At 56.7% G+C, this 18,118-nt stretch overlaps 1 protein-coding gene across 2 annotated transcripts; it reads right to left on the bottom strand.

The window, feature by feature from the left end:
- Positions 1-892: 892 nt before the first annotated feature.
- Positions 893-17,837, bottom strand: LOC111146989 (lysosomal associated membrane protein 1). 2 transcript variants are annotated; one of them, XM_022502809.1, is made up of 9 exons: positions 17,713-17,837; positions 11,946-12,067; positions 10,102-10,318; positions 9,816-9,974; positions 4,157-4,344; positions 3,353-3,478; positions 2,493-2,559; positions 2,247-2,417; positions 893-1,874 (listed from the first exon to the last, which is right to left on the bottom strand). In XM_022502809.1, exons 1-9 carry the CDS (start codon positions 17,762-17,764, stop codon positions 1,735-1,737), a joined length of 1,242 nt encoding a protein of 413 aa, XP_022358517.1. In that variant the 5' UTR covers positions 17,765-17,837; the 3' UTR covers positions 893-1,734. The 2 variants fall into 2 exon arrangements, with proteins under 2 accessions (XP_022358517.1, XP_022358518.1); XM_022502810.1 differs by having other exon boundaries at positions 11,946-12,064.
- Positions 17,838-18,118: the final 281 nt, after the last annotated feature.

The raw sequence follows: 18,118 nt of genomic DNA, 5'->3' as shown, positions 1-18,118 counted from the left end.
ACAAGACCCCTTTCTCCCTGGCCCCGACGGGGGCACTGGCTCTGGCTGCGGAGAGAGCTCCGCATGGGAGAGGGGTTACCTGTCGGCCCCCCTGCGGCTGCGGGTCACCCCTAACAGGAAGTGTAGCCAAGGCACTGAATGATGGCGGCTGTGCCGACGGCAAGGGCCTGGCTGTCCTCGCTCCCAGCGCAGCCACAGCAGAGGCCCGGCCCTTCCCTGGTGTCACAGAGGACACTGCACCGGGACCAAACTGCACGCAGATGCTCTCATAGGGAGGAGGTGGTGGCTAGGGCAGGTGGCCGGAGTCTGGGGAGTCCCGGAGGCTGCCCCCGTGGCACAGTCCAGTGCGGGCTCGCCAGCGTGGGGCGGGCACAGCTGCCCGGCGAGGCCTGACACACAGCAGCCGCGTGGCCCCGACCCCCTCCCAGGAAGCAGCTCTGGGGCAGGCCCCGGTGCAGGTGTGCAGGCGCTGCTCTGGGATGCTGTGGTCCCAAGGCTGCTTGGCAGGAAGACCGGCGTCAGCCTCAGTCCCCACCGGCAGGTCCACGAATCCTTGGAGGGCACAGGTCTTTGCTTTAAGAAGATTTAAACAAACCTTAGGCTTCAGCCCCTGCTCTGAAAGTGCGGAGCACGGCGGGAGGGGCCTCCTGCTGCCACCACCCGGGGGGAGATGAAGGTGGCCCAACTCCGAAGGGGGGGCCGCAGGGTCCTCCTCGTGGTGCGGGTGGGACGCCGCGCGCCGCTGCTGAGTCCCAACTGCCGCTCTCCTTCCAGCCGCCCAGCAGACCAGCGGCAACACCAGCTCTCCCGACAGCCGGGGGCACGGCGCACACCCGCCCGCCACCGCCCCTCTTCATCGAGACCTCGCGTGAGAGCAGACAGAAGCACGAGGTCCAGACCAAGAAAGAAAGACACGTTTTATTAGCATTGTTACAGCGACGCGCGACGTGCAGGGTCCTCAGTGCACAGCCGCCCGAGCGGCGAGCGGGTAGAGCGGAGCGCGATACCCAGTGTTTACACAAGTGCAGCACAGGCTCCCCCTGGACCTCCAACAGAAGACTGAGAATCACTGTACAAAAAGGTAAATAAAAATAACACCCATTTATCTATTTTAAAAAAGTGCCGGCTCTCGAGTGGCAGAGCACGGAAAGGCCGGAGGCGCAGGGGCGCCCGTGCCCAAGGACTGAGAGGCGCGGCCTGGGGGCAGGTGGCCGGGCCTGTCCTGGCTTCTACAGCTTAATTGAAGCGTTCCAGATTTTCACCTTTTGGAGTACTTCTGTTTTAAGATCTTTCTCTACTAGTTTCTTAACCAGACTAACACCTAGCTAGCCCTCCTCAGAGGTCCTAAGGTCGAGACCAGGGACCCCCCTTGGCGAGGCTGAAAATCTCAGTCAAGAACAAAGAGGCCAAACACCAGAACCTTAAAAAGCCAAATACAGCGGAGCCAGTGCCCTCTCAGAAAAGCACTCTTACCCTCCCCACCTTAAAGTTCTACTTTGGTAAATATTAACGCTGAACCATTAGCAAAATATTTAACCCAGTTAGCAAAATTAATGCCGTCATTTCAGAGTTACTCTTGTGCATAGTAAATGTTGCAAGATGAACTTCACATTGGATAAAGCAGATTTGAAAATCAGTTTGCGAGAAAGTGTGTCTCCCTTAACACCCATCTAAGCTCAGGGGAACGAGCAGAGGCCCCGCAGCGGCGGCCGGTCCGCACCTCTAGCGGCCGCGCTAGATGGTCTGGTAGCCGGCGTGGCTCCTCTTCCTGCCGATGAGGTAGGCGATGAGGACGATGAGGACCAGCCCGGCCAGGGCGCCCCCCACGGCAATGGGGATCAGCATGCTGTTCTCGTCCAGCTGGCACTCCTCCACTGCGGAGACACGGAGCGCACACGCTCGCGCCAGCTGTCCCTGCGCGACCTCATGGGCGCCCCCCGCCTCGCCCCTGCCCACAGCCCGGCCGGGAGGACGGAACAGCACAGACTCATCGACTACCGCCCGGACACCGCAGCCCGTGCGCCAGCATTCCCATATCCTGCTTTCACGGGGGAAGACACATGCCAGCTCTTAACATGACCTCCGTTCCCATGGCACCCCGTGCCCACGTCTGCGACGCTGGGCCTCTCAAAAGCAAGGCGATGTGGGAAGGGGAATCCGCTCGGCTGAGTGCCTCAGCTGCCCACCCAGGAGCACAGCCGGCAGGCCCGTGCGGAGTCTGCAACGCTGCCCTCGGGGCTACTCACCAGACCCAAACTTGTCGCCTTGCACCTGGAATGCCTGGACCCACACTTTGAAGATGTTGACGGAAAAGGCCTCTGTGACCTGCACGCGCTCCTCAGCGTTACACTTGTACGAATTCCCGATGGAGGCCTGAAGGGCCCTCAGAGAGCTGTTGGAGGCCTTAAAGGTGGGCTCTGCAAAGGCAGGGGAGAGTAAGTGCTCTGGGGCGCCTGGATAGGCCGGGGGGGGGGGTACTGTGGGGGTCTCACCTCTGGCGTCAGGAAGAGTCATATTCAACTGGATTCCTTGCAGGAAATACCGGCTTGTACTCGCGTTCTTAAAGAGAAGACGAGAGCCCTGAACCACCCGCCAGACTCCCGCGCTAGCGTCCCACCTGAAGGGCCGTCTGGTGGCACACCGGACCCTGCGTTCCTCGCTCCAGCATGAGGCTGTGGGGTGCGCCGTCTGTTAAAGGCATGGCATGCCCCTCGAGAATGAAATGTGGATTAGTTCCCTCTAGACCTTTTTACAGAATCAGCCTCTGCTCAAACGGGGACTGCAGGAGTCCTACGCTACGGAAGCGGGCGTTTCCCAATGCCGCCGCGCTCGTCAGCAGAACCCCAGCGGCCGCTTGGCTCATCTGCGGTGTGTGTGGTCAACACCCACCGAGGGCTCGGCTCCGCTCCCTGTGTGGTTTCGCTAACATCACAGAGGAGGCGTCCCCGATGGGCGTAAGGAAGGGAAGAGCCAGGAGCAGAGCCGCTGTCCTGCCACCAAGTGCGCGGACGACAGTGCGTGAGGGGGAGGCTGGGCCGAGCGCGGCGGGCTGCTCCCCCGTCTGCCATGTCAAGAACCAACCAAGACGCTCCTTCACGGAAACAGGACGGGAGCAGGGGCGAGGGCCCAAAACACCAGCAAGGAAAAGAAGGCAGAGAAAGCAGACGCCCCCTTCCTCACAAAGGCAGAGCTGTGGACTTCCGCCCCCACCAGCGCACAGGGCCCTCGGCTCCGCCGCGGCGCAGCAGCAGGCCCGAGGGGACGGGAGAAAGAGCCACAGTGGGCGGCAGAGCGAGGCTCGACCCGGTTCTGACACCAAAGCCTCCAGGCTGCGGGGGAGCCGGAGCCTCACCATTCCAAACTGGAAGGCCAGGAGGGGGACGCTGACGCTGTGCAGCTCCAGCGTCACCAGCTGGGGGCCGCAGCTCCCGCCGACGGTGGTCATATTCGGGTTGATGCCGAACACTCTCGTCGAGGTCTGAGTGAGGAAAGCAAAGGGTTACCCTGCGGTCCTGCCCTGGCTCCTCCCGCTCTGGGAAAGACAAAAGGAATCTTAAAACAGGCCACAATCTTAAATCAATCTTAAATCACAAAAGGAATCTTAAATCAAGGCCGCAATCATTTTAACCAAAACCAGAAGGAAAACATCTGAAGTTCACTCTAGCGCAGATTTCTGGGTTCCAAAACCGTTTTCCCGGCTCCTCCCGTTGCTATTTGTTGCTGTTTTCACAAGGACGCACACCCGGCCCTCCGCCCCGTCTCCAGAAAGCCGCCCACTTCACACCCGTCACAGGCATGTGCCCTGCAATCCTGAAGACATGGTCACCAGCAGAGACAGTTATTATTTCAAAAAAAAAGCATAAAAAAAGTTGGAGCAGTGAAGTTTAAAGCAAAATTTAACATTCTCTTAGGGATCAGTAAACTTGTCCCAAAGAATATGCCGAGCGACACGCGTCTTCGGCTTTGGGGACCACCTACCACTCCCTGATTCTGTCTCAGAGAGCAGGAGCCTTGCCCTGCGCGCGGACAGGTGGGTACGGCCATGGGCTGAGAAGCCGACCAGAGCTTGGACCTCAACCAGACTCACACGCGGGGCCCTGCTGCTCCCGGACCAACCCTCCACACACAGAAAAAGGGCTCTGGGGGCTGAGCCTACCTTGTTGTCCTCCTTCTCGTAGGTGACGTTCAGCTGCAGGCCCATGCTGGCCAGCAGGCAGGTCCCGTTGGCGCCGCTCACGTTGTACTTGTACACGGAGGGGCTCTCGGGCGTTGGGGATGGCGAAGGGTGGGGAGGCGGCGGCGGCGCCGTTGTTGGGAAAGGCCCGTCTTGCTCACAGCGCGTCTCTGCACAGACAAGAGGGAAGACAAAGTCCTAGTTCCTCATGGCTGCCGGGAGCTTCGGCACCCCACAGGTGCTCAGTGAGCCCCGTACGCAGAATGTGATCTCTCAGTCTGCCCGGGGACGGCACACGCCAACCCACGCTGCAAGTACGGGACAGGTGGGCGCCGCTGTCCCACAGGGCCGTCCCCACCCCTGCCACCGCACCACGGCTCTGACTAGATGCTCCTTCAGCTCAGCCTCTGGGCAACCCTGCCCTCGCAGACCTAACCCTCTGCACGACAAAACTCCCATCGTACCGTGGAGTACTACCGCCGGGACAGGCGGCCAAACACCACTGCGAGCGGCAATCGGTCCAACCAAGTTCTCCATGTGGCTGCGTGCTAGCCGTGGCGCCGGAGACCTCACAGGCTCCGGAGGGACAGAGACAGCCCCAGAAACACACACCAGCAAAGCCAGTGGCGTCAGCACGGTGCCCGTGGGAGACAAACCCAGGAGGGCCTTAGAGGAATGAGTGTCAGGTGGGTCCCTGCGGGACGAGACCAGAGCGGAGACCAGGTACGTGAGTCGCTGGCTGCGGGGGTGATTTGGAGCAAGAAGGGGTGAAGGCACCCACAGGCAGGGAGAAGGCCCCGTAAAGTGTGGGTGGAAACTCCCAGGAAGGAACCGCCATCCAGGAGTGAGGATCCGGAGCAGGACGGGCCTTGGCAGAGGGCACACAATGCCCCCCGAGGAGATCTCAGCGGGAATCCGCACGGATACAGCGTGCTCCTCCCCTGCGTGCAAATGCCAAGTCCGCGCTCCGGACAGCCCTCCTCGAGGAGTGCGCCGTCCACCACGAGGAAATCACAAGTAGGAGGCACGGCGTGTGCTAAGTGCTACCCGCGCGTGAGGCCGCCTCTGGGAAGACCTGGGGCCCCAGGAAGCGCAGGCTGCGCGCCCTTCCACGAGCCCTGTGCACCTGATTTTCAAAGGCTCCTGGCCTGGAGGCCCCAGACGACCCACCAGCGGCCGACCTGCTGGGAAGCCTGCGCGCTCAGTCTCGCGTGGAGAGGGACACGTGAGCAGCAGCCCCTCACCCTGAGCCACACTGGGAGTCACTCCTAAGGGAGAAATGATGCCAGACTGGGTGGCACTGGGTGGGACGTGAACTTGGGGTCACCATACCGAAAAGTCCCTATTCTGAACTAGCGGTGCCAGAGGCGTCACGGTGCCACGTACAACTCAAGACGCCAAGATGAGTGAACACAAACCCTCTGCGGGCCCGGGGCAGTAATGGCAGCCCCCACAGAGGGGAACGTGCCCCTGGCCCACCTCCAGGCAGAGCTCTCCGCACTGACCAGAACGATCACCGCCTACCAGCCCCGCAGAGGAGAAAAGACGCCGCTGCTTTCCCAGGCGGCACATGCAGCCACGAAACCGACGGGCAGTTCGGCAGCCTTGGCCCGAGCTCGGTTCTCTTAACCCAGAATCTGTCAAGCACAGGCTCCTCCCATAGGACAGCGCACACGAAGGGGCAGAGCGAACCGGGGCTCTCTGGCCAGGCCCCCACCACACAACACAGCAGACGAGTGAAGCCACAGAAGCCTGACCCAACACTGCCGTTCATCAAATAAAAACTTTACGTGGGTTTTTGTGACCGAAAATTTACTAATGTTTGGATATTGTCTTTACTGAACAATTCTCTCTTTTTTAAGATTTCGTTTATTTATTTGACAGAGACACAGTAAGAGACGGAACACAAGCAGGGGGAGTGAGAGAGCGAGACGCAGGCTTCCAGTGGAGCAGGAAGCCTGATGCGGGGCTCGATCCCAGGACTTCGGGACCGTGACCTGAGCTGAAGGCAGACGCTTAACAAGTGAACCACCCAGGCACCCCTTTATGGAACAATTCTTTTTTTTTTTTTTTTTAAAGATTTTATTTATTTATCTGACAGACAGAGGTCACAAGTAGGCAGAGAAACAGGCAGAGAGAGAAAGGGGAGGAAGCAGGCTCCCTGCTGAGCAGAGAGCCCGATGTGGGGCTCGATCCCAGGACCCGGAGATCATGACCCGAGCCGAAGGCAGCGGCTTAACCCACTGAGCCACCCAGGCGCCCCTATGGAACAATTCTTAATGAAGAATCTACGAGTAGAACAAACTACAAAAAGATAAAATATACTTAACATACGTAAAATGGAATCTTTTCCCTGAAGAAGCTTACAATGTGGTTAACAGACCAAAAAAACAAAAACAAAAACAAAAACACTGTGCCTAGGAACCAAAGAAATGAGACTGGCACAAAAGGAGATAAACAAATGGTTCAATTTTAACAGAAACCAAATACTTCTAAAAGCCACACATGCTGTCGTGATACAAGTGAGAGCTGCACCAGATCTCCTGCTCGTAGGGAAAAGACGCGCGTCCCTTGGATGGCAAACCGTGGTCACAAACTGCAGCACAGACTAAGAGTGGTGTGACAGGTGCTAGCTAGCCAGGAGGCTCTCCGAAGACCAGACCCCAAGCTCACAGGGAGCTGAGGACAGTGGGACACGAAAGCAGCAGAGCTTCAGTATGGCTCAGGTCAGGTCATCAACTACAGCTGACCCTAAATGACATGGGGAGGGGCACCGGCCCCCACAAACTCGAAAACCCACTTTAACTTCTGACCCCCCCAAAACTTAGTCATAAAAGCCTACTGCTGAGCAGAAGCCTTGCCAATACCACCTCCAATTAACACACATTCTGTATGGCACAGACACTGCATACTGTTTCCTCCCACAGAGACAGAGGAAACGAAAGCGTGTGAGCACGTTTACAGAACCGCGCAGCATGTCCCGAAGCAGCACCTGGAGAAAGGGGGCCCGCACGGCTCACCTGTGCTGCTCGAGGCGTGCCGCGGCCATTTCTGGGAACGGTGCGGCCCCTCCCCATGGAGCAGACGCCCATTCTGGAGTTCCTCCCCGCCTACCCGGCTGCTCTGAGAACTCCCCCAGTCACTAGGCCCCAGGCTATTGGAGGTCCACATCCCAGAGAACAAAAAACACATCATGGCGTGGGGGGTACAGTGGGGGCGGGGGTGTCCCTGGAGCTCCTGGCCGTATTTTTTGTTTGCTGGTTTCGTTTCTTAGCACACCAGGTAAAGACTGATCAGGGGTGACTGTAGATAATGTGACCTGATAGGGACAGGAGCCCAAAAGCCCAATGGGGACTCCTTCCCGTCCAGTGTAGAGTAAGCAGGCGTGCCACGATCTCACCAAGCCCGCCAGCCTGTCACAGGGGCACGCCAACTTGTACGGGACACTCTGTGCATCTCGGGGATGCCTCTCACCCCGTCTTCCCAGCGGACTCGCTAGGATCAGCAGAGGCAGCTTTAACATGAAACAGAAGCAAGCTCTGATGAACCACGGGGCACGAGGCGGGTGGGGAGTGAGGTGGAACTTTGCGACTGGGTTTCTGATCAACAGCTCACAGAGCACAGCAGGTAGCTTCCCCCCAGGCAACCCTCTGCAGGACATGACGGGAGGCCTCCGAAGACGGGGCCAGCGGCAGGGACGCAGGCACAGGAGGAACCGCCTCCTTTGAGCAGCTTTTCCTTCTGGAATCATACGCATACGTCCTCTGCCGGGAGCGACACGCAGAACAGCGACGGTGAGGGACTGTGTGCGTGTGCGGACAAGGCTCTGGGAAGCCTGCACTCGCTGCTTAACGGGGAGCCTCACACTGCTCTGAAAAATAAAATCTATTCAAAAAACAAAATAACCTTAAAAGAAATTAGCCTCTCAACATTCTCGCGTGTGATTTTAGCCCAGAAACCAAGCCCTGCCCTGGGCTCTAGTGCCCTCAGGAGCCCCAGCAGCGGGGCAGCCCACACGGGAGGCTGGGTCATCTCGGCTTGTGGCCGGAAGCTTTCCAAGCAGAAGAAAACAAGCTGTCGAGGTGAGGAGCTCTACCCCACGACCACCAGAGGCCCAGGCAGTAGTGAGCTCGCTGCACTGAGCCAGCAAACCAGGACGCTCTCATTTCCCAAGGCCTCTGGCAGTTTCTACTCTTCCCTTCTGCTCCAGGCTGCTGGGGACGAAACGCAGCCACCACCCGGAGACCGGAGGCATTCTGCGTGACTCAAAGCCCCGCACGGTCGCCCCTCCACTTGAGCGGGCAGGCGCTGGCACGCACAACTGAGCCTGCTGGTGGATGCGCACACACCCCGCTCCCGACGTGGGGGTGGAGAGAGTGCCAGTCTAGCCCGTCTCCTCGGCTGCAGGGCACACAGACCTCCCTCCCCTCCCCGCACACGGCTGCACGCGTTCTTCCCAGTCACCGACAGCGAACGTTCTAGATTCTGGGGCTGTCCGGTGGCTGTGCCGTCCCAGCTCTGCCGTGGCAGCGCAAAAGCGTCCGTAGAATGGGTGTGTGAACAAACACGGCTGTGCTCCAAGAAACTCCCGTTACAGGCACTGAAACTTGGCTTTCACGCCATTTTCATGTGCCGTGAAACATTCTTTTGGTTTCTCTTCACTTTGAACTGATAAGCACAGCATCCAGTGTTAGCTTCCTGGCCTTAGAGAAACCGGAGGTGAGCTGGATGGCATCTGCCGGCCAGAGCAGACAGGCCTCTCGGGAGGGCCGCACCCAACGACGCAAACCGCTAACCGGCCCGTCGCGCCCCTCCGCGGCAGTGCCTTGGTGCGCGTCAGTCACAGGCCAGCAGGCACCCCCGAGGAGCCAGTCTCACCACAGGGGCGCTGCGACCGAAGGCTCGCGAGAGCTCGGCTAAGCACCAGGAGGAAGGAGGCTTCCTCAAGGCCATCGCCCCACTCACCCTTCCAGGAGACGACCGCCACCTGGGAGCTGACTGAGGACTGAGGAGAGAGCCTTCTGCGGTCACAGCCGAGTGACAACGCGCTGTACTGCGCGCTCGGAGCCGGGCCCTGAGATAAGCTCTCCGCACAGGTTTCCACCTCAACCTGACGGACCCGCTACACGGGCTGCTCTTACCTCACAAGGGAAGGAGACGACAGGCTGAGCACCTTACCCAAGACCACAGAGCTGGGGGGGCCTGGGGCCCTGTCTTGTTGGAACCCAGAGCCCACCAGTGGAGCTGGGCTGGCGGGTGCTTCCCTGGTGGGTCGTCTGCCCAACCCCCGCCCCAAAAGGCACTCGAGAGCCTTCCACCATCTGCCCCTCGGCCCGCCAAGCTGGACGAAGTTAAGCCTAGGTCTTGGTCAAAAGACACTTGGCTTGAACGGGAAGAGATCCTGTGACCCTGACGGGATGCAACTGCTTTGCCCTCTTAAATCAGTATCTGTCCAACCTCACCTAAAGAGATTACCTTCTCCAGAGAGAAACACGTTCAGCGCGCAATTCTAGCGCAAGCCCCCAGCTCAGTCCCGGCTGCGCGAGCTCTCACACGCACGTCCTCCTCAGGCCTGGGCTCAAAGCCAGGTGTGCGGGACCGGCGCTGGGACTGGGCACCCTGGTCAACGGCAGTCGCCTACCTTCCTTGCTGAAGCTGCTGTTGGCAAGATACGCTTGGATGGTGGCATCGCGGAGCGTGACAGTGACATTGTGCACGTGGACCCGGTCGGTGCTCACACATCTGTACTTGGTATCTATGTCTGCCCTAATGTCAGTGGCAGATTCCACAGTCTGGGTATCTGTATTAAAAATAAATAAATAAATAAAAATCAATTTTTAACTACTTAAAGTACTAAAATTTTAAAATTTTAGATACTCTCCAATCCAATTTTCTTAACTTTGTAACTGGTCAGTTTGGGTCCTTACCGTTGGAGCTTGCATTGGGGAAAATCTGTGTGTCAGATAAGTTATAAACAAAAGTCATCAGCCGAACACCGTAACGCGTTGCGTTTCTCGTGAAATTGAGGGTCAGTGCGTGTCCTCTTCCGAAAGTGATCTTGAGGCTGGGGTCCGCCGCGCCCTCTCCGCCGCAGGAGCTGCTATTCGATACGGCCGCGTCAGACGGCAGGTCGAAGGTTACGTTCTAGAGCAAAGGATGACAGACCCAGTCAGAACCCAGGTCACAAAAGGGATTCAGACACGCCAAAGACCGGCCTTCAGGAAGTCGGACCTCAGCCCCTTCTCAGACGCCACCATTAGCACATTCGTTTTCAACACAAATAAAAACATAGAGAATCAGTATTACGTGTCGGTACGTGAAAAGCAATGTTTAAGACAAAGCTGCCAATTACTCAATTAAACGTTCTTTGCTAACGTAATTTAACTTCACGGCAGAATTAAAACGAAAGTCATGTTGTTACACTGAAATACTTCTCATCAGGCTTCAAGTGAGCGGTGTTATTTTTACTTGGCAAAGCCACTACTTGTTTGCTATAAAAACGCTGAAGGAGCACGTCTTCACGGGACAGATGACCGCTCGCTACATGTGCAGTGGGCACAGCGTAACGGATCAACTCGTCAAATCACGAAGTCACATAGCTGAAACTGACACAACTGTGTGTCAACTGTACTTAGAAAACAGTGTCTTTACACACAGACGAGGGGGTGTTTGCTGCAGAACTGCTGAGTCGCCCACTGCAGGCAACACGAACCACGACAAAACCATCCGGAGACCCCCCAAAGGAACTGCACCGACTAACCCAAGTGCAGGCATGCTGTCCACTGAAGCTGCTCTAAGAAATGACAACTCCATGAGGTGACAGAGCTACGGTGACAGGAGGGCACACTGCAGCACAAGGGACATTTGTGGAACGTAATATAGATCAAAATGACATTTAAAAAATCCAAACACAAAATAGTAGTAACGACCACGAGAGGTGTTTGGACCCGTCTCTGTAACTTGAAAGGCTTCTGCGGTACAGAACCTGCCAGACACCGCCTGTCTTGGGTGCAAGCACAGTGCTGTGGAGAACAGCACTCACGAGCTGATGAGGCCTGACCGTGTGGCACACAGCCCCGAGTGTTCCAAAGGAGTTCTGTCCTTCCCACCAACGCCGGGCCCCACTCCACCATCCTGCGGTGGCAGTAAGATGATCTGATGCTGTCAACACTGGGGCTGGGCAGGGAAAAAGTGTGGTTTCAACAAAGAACTGAAAATATTTGGTTCAGAGATACATTTAAGAGTCAATGTTCAACAGAAGAAGTGAAATGTCCGCCAAAGTAATTAACAAAAGAAAGATATGCAAATGCAGCCTGTTAGAAATCTACAAACGCAAAAGGCCTTTTTTATCCTGCAGGAGTACAAGGTGCTTTAAGAGGACAACTGAGGAGCATCTCAGCGTAGGACCGTGCTCGCAGGCGGCCCGGCAAACAGCAGACACAGCTGTGCCCTGAGCCTGAGAGTATGTGAGACGTCCGGGGTCCCAGGGGACTCCAGCACACCAGGCTGGTCAGCACTGTGACCAGAGAAAGGAATCGTGCACAAGTCTGGGACAACTCTCCTACCGGACAGTGAGAGCGGAGGACAGGACGGCTTACTAGTCACGACTGCGGCTTCAGGGTACAGAGAGCACGGGCGACGGCCCAGTGGGGTACATGCATACGCCCACCGTGTTACAGTGAGGTCCTTTTCCAAACACTTATTTAAAATAATAATAAACACACCTTCACACACACCGCACACGCTGCATGAAGGCCCTGGTGTTTCCTACCTTAGGCCCGCTCCTGGTGTCATAGATGGCCGTGAAGGCAGCGGAGAAGTTGGCCATGATGCAGGCTGTCCCCTGGGCGTCCTTCACCACAAACATCGCTGCTGCGCCATGTACGAGGCCTGCTAATTCCAGGAAAGACAGAAATAGCCAAAGACAGTTTTGAAAATACAAGTGGGTGCTTCTGTTGCCTCTAGCTGTGGCAACAACGGGCTTTACTAGGAGACACCACTGTGCTTAAAAGAAAGAGACAGGCGGGTGACCAGGCTGGTTTCAGCTGGGTCTTCTGTCCTGTCTCTCCTAGATACAAGTTTGGAAATGGTAACTGAGTCCATCAATCAGCTTGCCAACCTGGTTGACCGCTCTTTATAGCTTGGCGTCAGGATACTGATGGGGAGGTCACCTGTCCATTTCCAGGTCACCCCAGGCATATGTTGCTCCACGCTCAGTCCTCAGAGGGCCTTGGGAAGACGTGCTAGGGTCCTGGAGGCACGACTCAGCCTAAATACTGACCTGCAGAAGCCCGTGAGAGAACTGGTTCTATCCGGTGCCACGGTCCTAAACTACTATTTAAAGTCAGATCGTGTTATCTCTCATGGGCCGCAGGTGCGGCAGGAAAAGCCAAGGGCTCACAGATCCGAGCTCTGGGCCCAACTTCGGAAAACTTCTCCAGAAACAATTCAACAGGACCTGGACGTGGCCGTGTGATGTTAGCACACTGGCCACCATGTCTAGGGAGGGCTGCTATACCCCAGAAGGAGGGGACAAAATGAAATTCTCACAGGCCCCTCCAGCTCGCCAGCGATGACGGCTATTTCCTCCTTAAATTCTCAGGGTCAGTGACATGTCTGGCTTCGTGACATGCCAGCACCCCAGCAGGCGAGCGGTGGGTGTCACCCAGCCCATGGGGTGGAGCAGCAGCTGATTCCTCCAAGCTACGCGTGTCCGTGCGCTCTGCTTCCACAGCCGGAAAGAACAGGTGTTTCCGCTCGTCCTAAAGCCGAACCACCGTCAGCCAGCAGCGTGCACTGCAGGGTGCAGCAGGGACACGCCTCCCTCCTTGCCGCTGCCGGTCCCTGCACACCCTCTAGCCATCCTCTGGCCACTCTGAGTGTCGATGTGCCACAGGCACACACTCAGCGGACACTCGTAACTCTGCATTCTAAAATCCCTGTCCCTAGCAAAGTAGATGACTCCAACAAACACAATTTATTTCACCCTTCGAACTTTCACAAAATAAAATCTTTAAAGCCAACTGTTATTCAGGCACAAAGCGAAACGTAGCCAGAAGCCCCACATACCTTCCTGTAAGCTTCCGGTACAAGAAATACCGAAGTCTGTGTTCACAAGAAGCTGGTACACGAGAACGAAGCAAACTAGGGCAAGTAAGAAACCTGCGCGGTTTGTTTTGCTTTGCAAAATCTTAACCTACATCCCAGAATGTTCAGCTAAGACCACACTAAAGGCAACTCTGATAAATGAATTTCCACTGTAAAACCTAGAGAAAATGCCACAGCTTGTTTCTGACTCAGTAAAGGCTTTCAAAAACCAAACAAATCATCCTCATGCCTTCAGAGAAGGACAGGTTAAGCGTCCCCGGGGTGCAGAGAGACGCCGGCGAGCAGAAGCGTGTTAAAGCCCGTGCGCTGGAGTCAGGAAGACACCGGACGCTGACCCAGATCGGGTGTACACGGGCTACTTTGTGCACCAGTCAAAGGCTCTCCTGGGCCTGAGGCCCTCACAGGTCTGCGGGGCTGGCGCGGCTACCGCAGAGTCACGCGTGGTTGCGTGTACGCCGCGGACACGGCAGGGCGCTGCCTCGCATGGGATTATGCACGGACCCCTTTTTACCACGCTGCACTTCCACAAATGAGTTCCCAAAATCATCAAAACACTTTCTACTGACTCAAAGCACTTCATCAGAATATACTTAACGTTAAATAACTTTTTAAACACAATTTTTTCACTTAGTAAATACTCTGAGGATATAAGCCTTCAAAGTATAAGAAGTACTACCAAAACGAATTTAAAGTTTTACCAGCACTAGATACCCCCCATTATTCTGGAGGGGTCCAGACATTTTCAGTTGTTCAAACAAGAAACTCAGCCCCAGAAGCCAGATTTCAGTCAAGAAAAAGAGCTCTACAAGAGCATCAGAACATAAAACTTTAAATGTCTCTATGGTAATGGTCAAAAGTATTCTTCTTTAAGATTTTTAATAAACTTATTCATTTGGAAGAGATGAGACAGAGCGGGAGTGAGCACAAGCAAGGAGGGGCAAAGGACAGGAGAGGCAGGCTCCTGGCCGAGAAGGCAGCCTAAGACACGCGGCTCAATCCCAGGGTTCGGGGATCACAACCTCAGCTAAAGGCAGACGCTTAACCAACTGAGCCACCCAGGAGCCTTAATGGTCTGAGGTGTTTTAAAAGAAAATTCTGTAACAGTCATAGCTGCTTAAGAAGAAAAAAAATCTTCTTCAATGAATTAAAATGTCGCAGTGATCTGAGGAGCGGATGTCCGTCTTCAAAGCTAGCTCCCCGGCCTGCTGGCAATGGCTAACCGCAGCAGTGCTCCCCACAGGCATGGACCTGGTCATTTCTCCAGCGGTCATTCGAAGGAGCACATCCGGCTTGTTCCTTCCACGCACTTCCACTGGTAGCAACTCCACGCTCTAAAACAAGCACAGCTGTCAGCTGTCAGCAGCAGGACTACGAGAGACCATTCCGTCACTTACTAGTCGTGTGACCTTGGGCTGGTAGCAACCACTGCCTTCCGTGTACGTGCCTGTGAGCTGGAACAAGCGTGCCGACCCGCTGGGGCTATCGGAGTATCAGATGAGCCCGTGTGTGCAGAGCAGTCAGCACCGGGCATCGGCATTGGGTTTCACGCGCACTGGTTTATTTAGATAGAACTACTGAGACTTCAACCACCAAGTTCATCACTGAGTCCTCAGTACGTGACACAAAATGCAGAGTAAGTGTTTGATTTAACAGCACTTGCTACGTGCCAGGCCCTGCTCCAAGCACTTTGCAGTTAATTATCATGGCAACCTTAACAGGTGAACACTGCCAGGATTCCCTTGCACAGCTGCAGACACTGAGACAGGGACACTAACTTGCTCAAGGTCACACAGCTAGTTAGTGAAGCTGAGTAATCTAGACCTGGTGCCACGTGCGACCGTGCTTTCTCTCCAACAAAGGCCAAGTGAGCAATAGGTTTCGAACTGTGAAACACTCATTTCTGAAACGAAGACACTGCCACCCGAATAAACACATCAATGAACTTCTACATTAAAATTTTTGTAAGAGGGGTTAAGCATCTGACTTTGGCTCAGGTCATGATTCTGGGGTCCTGGGACTGAGTCCTGCGTTGGGCTCCCTGCGGGGCAGGGAGTCTGTATCTCCCTCTCCCCCCACCATCCCCCCCGCTCATGCATGCTCTTTCTCAAATAATAAATAAAATCTCAAAAATATTTTTTTTTAAAGAAGTACTTTCTAGTCTGTCTCGGTTAGATGCTTTTAAACCCAGTATTTTTCTCTTAATCAGTAACACATAATCATCTGTGAAAATTTAAAGAAAGAAGAAAAAAAGACCAAGGTTCCATCCCTCACAGGGAATCCCAATCCCAGAGGCAGGGCCTGGGTGCGCACACTCTTGAAGAGCTGACTTTTGCCTGTCTGGTGAGGGACCGCCACTGTAACCTGGGGCGCCTGTGTGCACGCAGGGAGGACTTGCTATGTGGGAGGCACAAGACGGGCTGTGAGACGAGGAGGGGAGACCTGTGTGTAAGTGATCACAGCACAACTGAACTGACGTTCACGCCACACACACAGTCAAGTCCTCTGGACGCAGACAGTAGGGAGTGTCCAATAAGAGGAATTAGAGGCCATGGACCCTGAGAACTTCAACTTTAAATACAGCTAAGAATCTGGTCACCAACCCAAGCAACTGACAAAAGTCCCACAATCAAGAATACGACTAATCAGAATAAAACTTTTCAAGCTTCCTAGGTGACAGTTTTTTATTAGGAAAGGGGAAGGAAGTCATCTAGTTAACACCAGTGGTTTAAAGAGTCACATTATGCAATGTCACCTAATCCCAAGTACTGGACACTTTCAGTTCACCCTTGGTTTTGCTTTCTACCAAATACTGAAACACAAATGAAGCTTTAAGAATTACTTCATTGTGAATGTAGGAAGAATCTGTAGTTTTGAAGTTTGAAGTATTTTTTAAAAAGATGCTTTCTGGTAAAATTATGCATCAAAATAAACATTTTAAAAAGACCAAAACCCTTGGTGCGCCTGGGTGGCTCAGTTGGTTAAGCGACTGCCTTCAGCTCGAGTCACGATCCTGGTATCCTGGGATCAAGTCCCACAGCGGGCTGCCTGCTCAGCCGGGAGCCTGCCTCTCCGTCTCCCACTCTCCCCGCTTGTACAGTCTCTGCCAAATCAATAAATTAAATCTTCAAGGAAAAAAAAGGACCTAAATCCAAAGGAATATACCTTTACTAAAAGTTGAATTTCAACGGAATCTAAAACCTGAAAAGACGAGACAGTGAGCCTGGGCAAGCTCAGGACACACAGCCAGGACACGTACAGGACCCCCAGCTAGCACAACGCAGGGAACAAGGCTGCTTCTCTTCATTTTCAAGGTGAGTTTCAAAACACAAAATGCGAAACTCTCAAGTTTGCGAGCCCTTCTAGGAACGCACAGCGCTGCCATCCGAGTTCCAGCGACTCCTCCGGCAGGACGCTCGCCTGCTGGGGAAGGGCAGAGCCCCGGGTCTGCTGCCCGAGCGAGGCCGCCCTTCCGGTTACTCGTGCGGCTCCGCCACTCATGGCGCGCGACAAGCCGAACAAACACGGGAGCCGGAATCCACGGTCACCGTCACCGACTCCCAGAGGCAGAGAGCGAACCCGCGGCAGGCAGGCGCCCGACGCCCGCTTCCCTCACGGGCGCTCCCCCTTCGGAGGGTCTTCCAGACGCTGCCGTTGGGAGAAGTCCCCGTACTAGCGGGGAGGGGCTCGCGAAGGGGCCACAGAGAGGCTCATCGAGGGCATCTCAACAGACTTAAATCAAGGCGCGCAGTGACCCCCCGACAGATAGCACGCGGCCCCCGCTCCTGCTGAGACGCCCCCACTCGGGAACGCACCGAGCACCCCCGCCGCTTCCGAGGTCGGTCCGGCCGGAGGCCAGCGGCCACGGCACAGCAGCGGCGCCCTCTGCACCGCGCGCTAGACACGGGCACGGCCATTGTGAGGCCGGGGCGCTGCGCTCCCATCCCGCCCCCCCCCGCCCCCGCCCGGCAGCTCAGCCCGCGCGCACGCACCGCAGGCGCACCGGCCCGACCTGACGGAAGAAAACCCAGAGCGCAAGGAGGCCGGGATCGCCGCCCCGCGGCCCTTCCCGGGGAGACCCGCGTCTGCGGCAGGACAGGGACCCAGGCAGGTCCCGCCGCCCCGGCTGCACAGCGCCCCCGGCCCCGGGGCCCCCCGCAGCTATCCCGAAGCCCGCAAGCCGCGGGTTTCCCAACTCGACGCCCAGACAGCGAGCTCGCTGACCCACGGCGGAAGCGGCCACCGCAGACCTCTCGCCCCACGTCCTCAAGCAGCGGCCGGACGGCTCCGCGCCAGACCCCGGGCGCCGACCTCGGCCGAGGCAACGACGGCCCGCGGCCCGCCGCCCGCCCCCACCCCCGGCCCTCGCGTCGTCGGCCTCCCCCGGGTTCCGGGCGCCCACCCCGCCCAGCCCGCAGCCCCCGGCCCCTCACCGAGCAGCAGCAGGAGCAGAGACCGCCGCCAAGCGCCGCCGAGGGCCGCCATGGGCGCGAGGGCTGCCGAGGCCGGAGCGGGAGCTGAGCGGGTCGGGGGCGGTTGGACCGCGGGCGGGCGCCGGAGGCGGGCGGGCGGGCCGGGGGGCGGCGTGAGGGCGAGGGTCCCGCGGTCCAGAGGCCCTGCCGCTGTGGCGCCCGCGGCAAGCGAGAGACCCTTCGGCCGGCGGCGCCCGTCACGTGAGTCCGCGCCGCACCCGCGCTGTCACGTGACCCCGCGGATCTCGCGAGAGCACGCGGACACGACGTCTTCGCCCCGGCCAGTGCCCGCCTCGCACGTGACCCGAAGGCACGTGACCCGAAGGCACGTGACCGCGGCTCCACGTGACCCCAGCTACGGGCTGGG

The sequence above is a fragment of the Enhydra lutris genome, unplaced genomic scaffold (genome assembly GCF_002288905.1).
Source record: "Enhydra lutris kenyoni isolate GAN:26980312 unplaced genomic scaffold, ASM228890v2 scaffoldscaffold15, whole genome shotgun sequence".
Classification (NCBI taxonomy): domain Eukaryota; kingdom Metazoa; phylum Chordata; class Mammalia; order Carnivora; family Mustelidae; genus Enhydra; species Enhydra lutris.
This window is presented reverse-complemented; position numbering and strand designations above follow the sequence as displayed.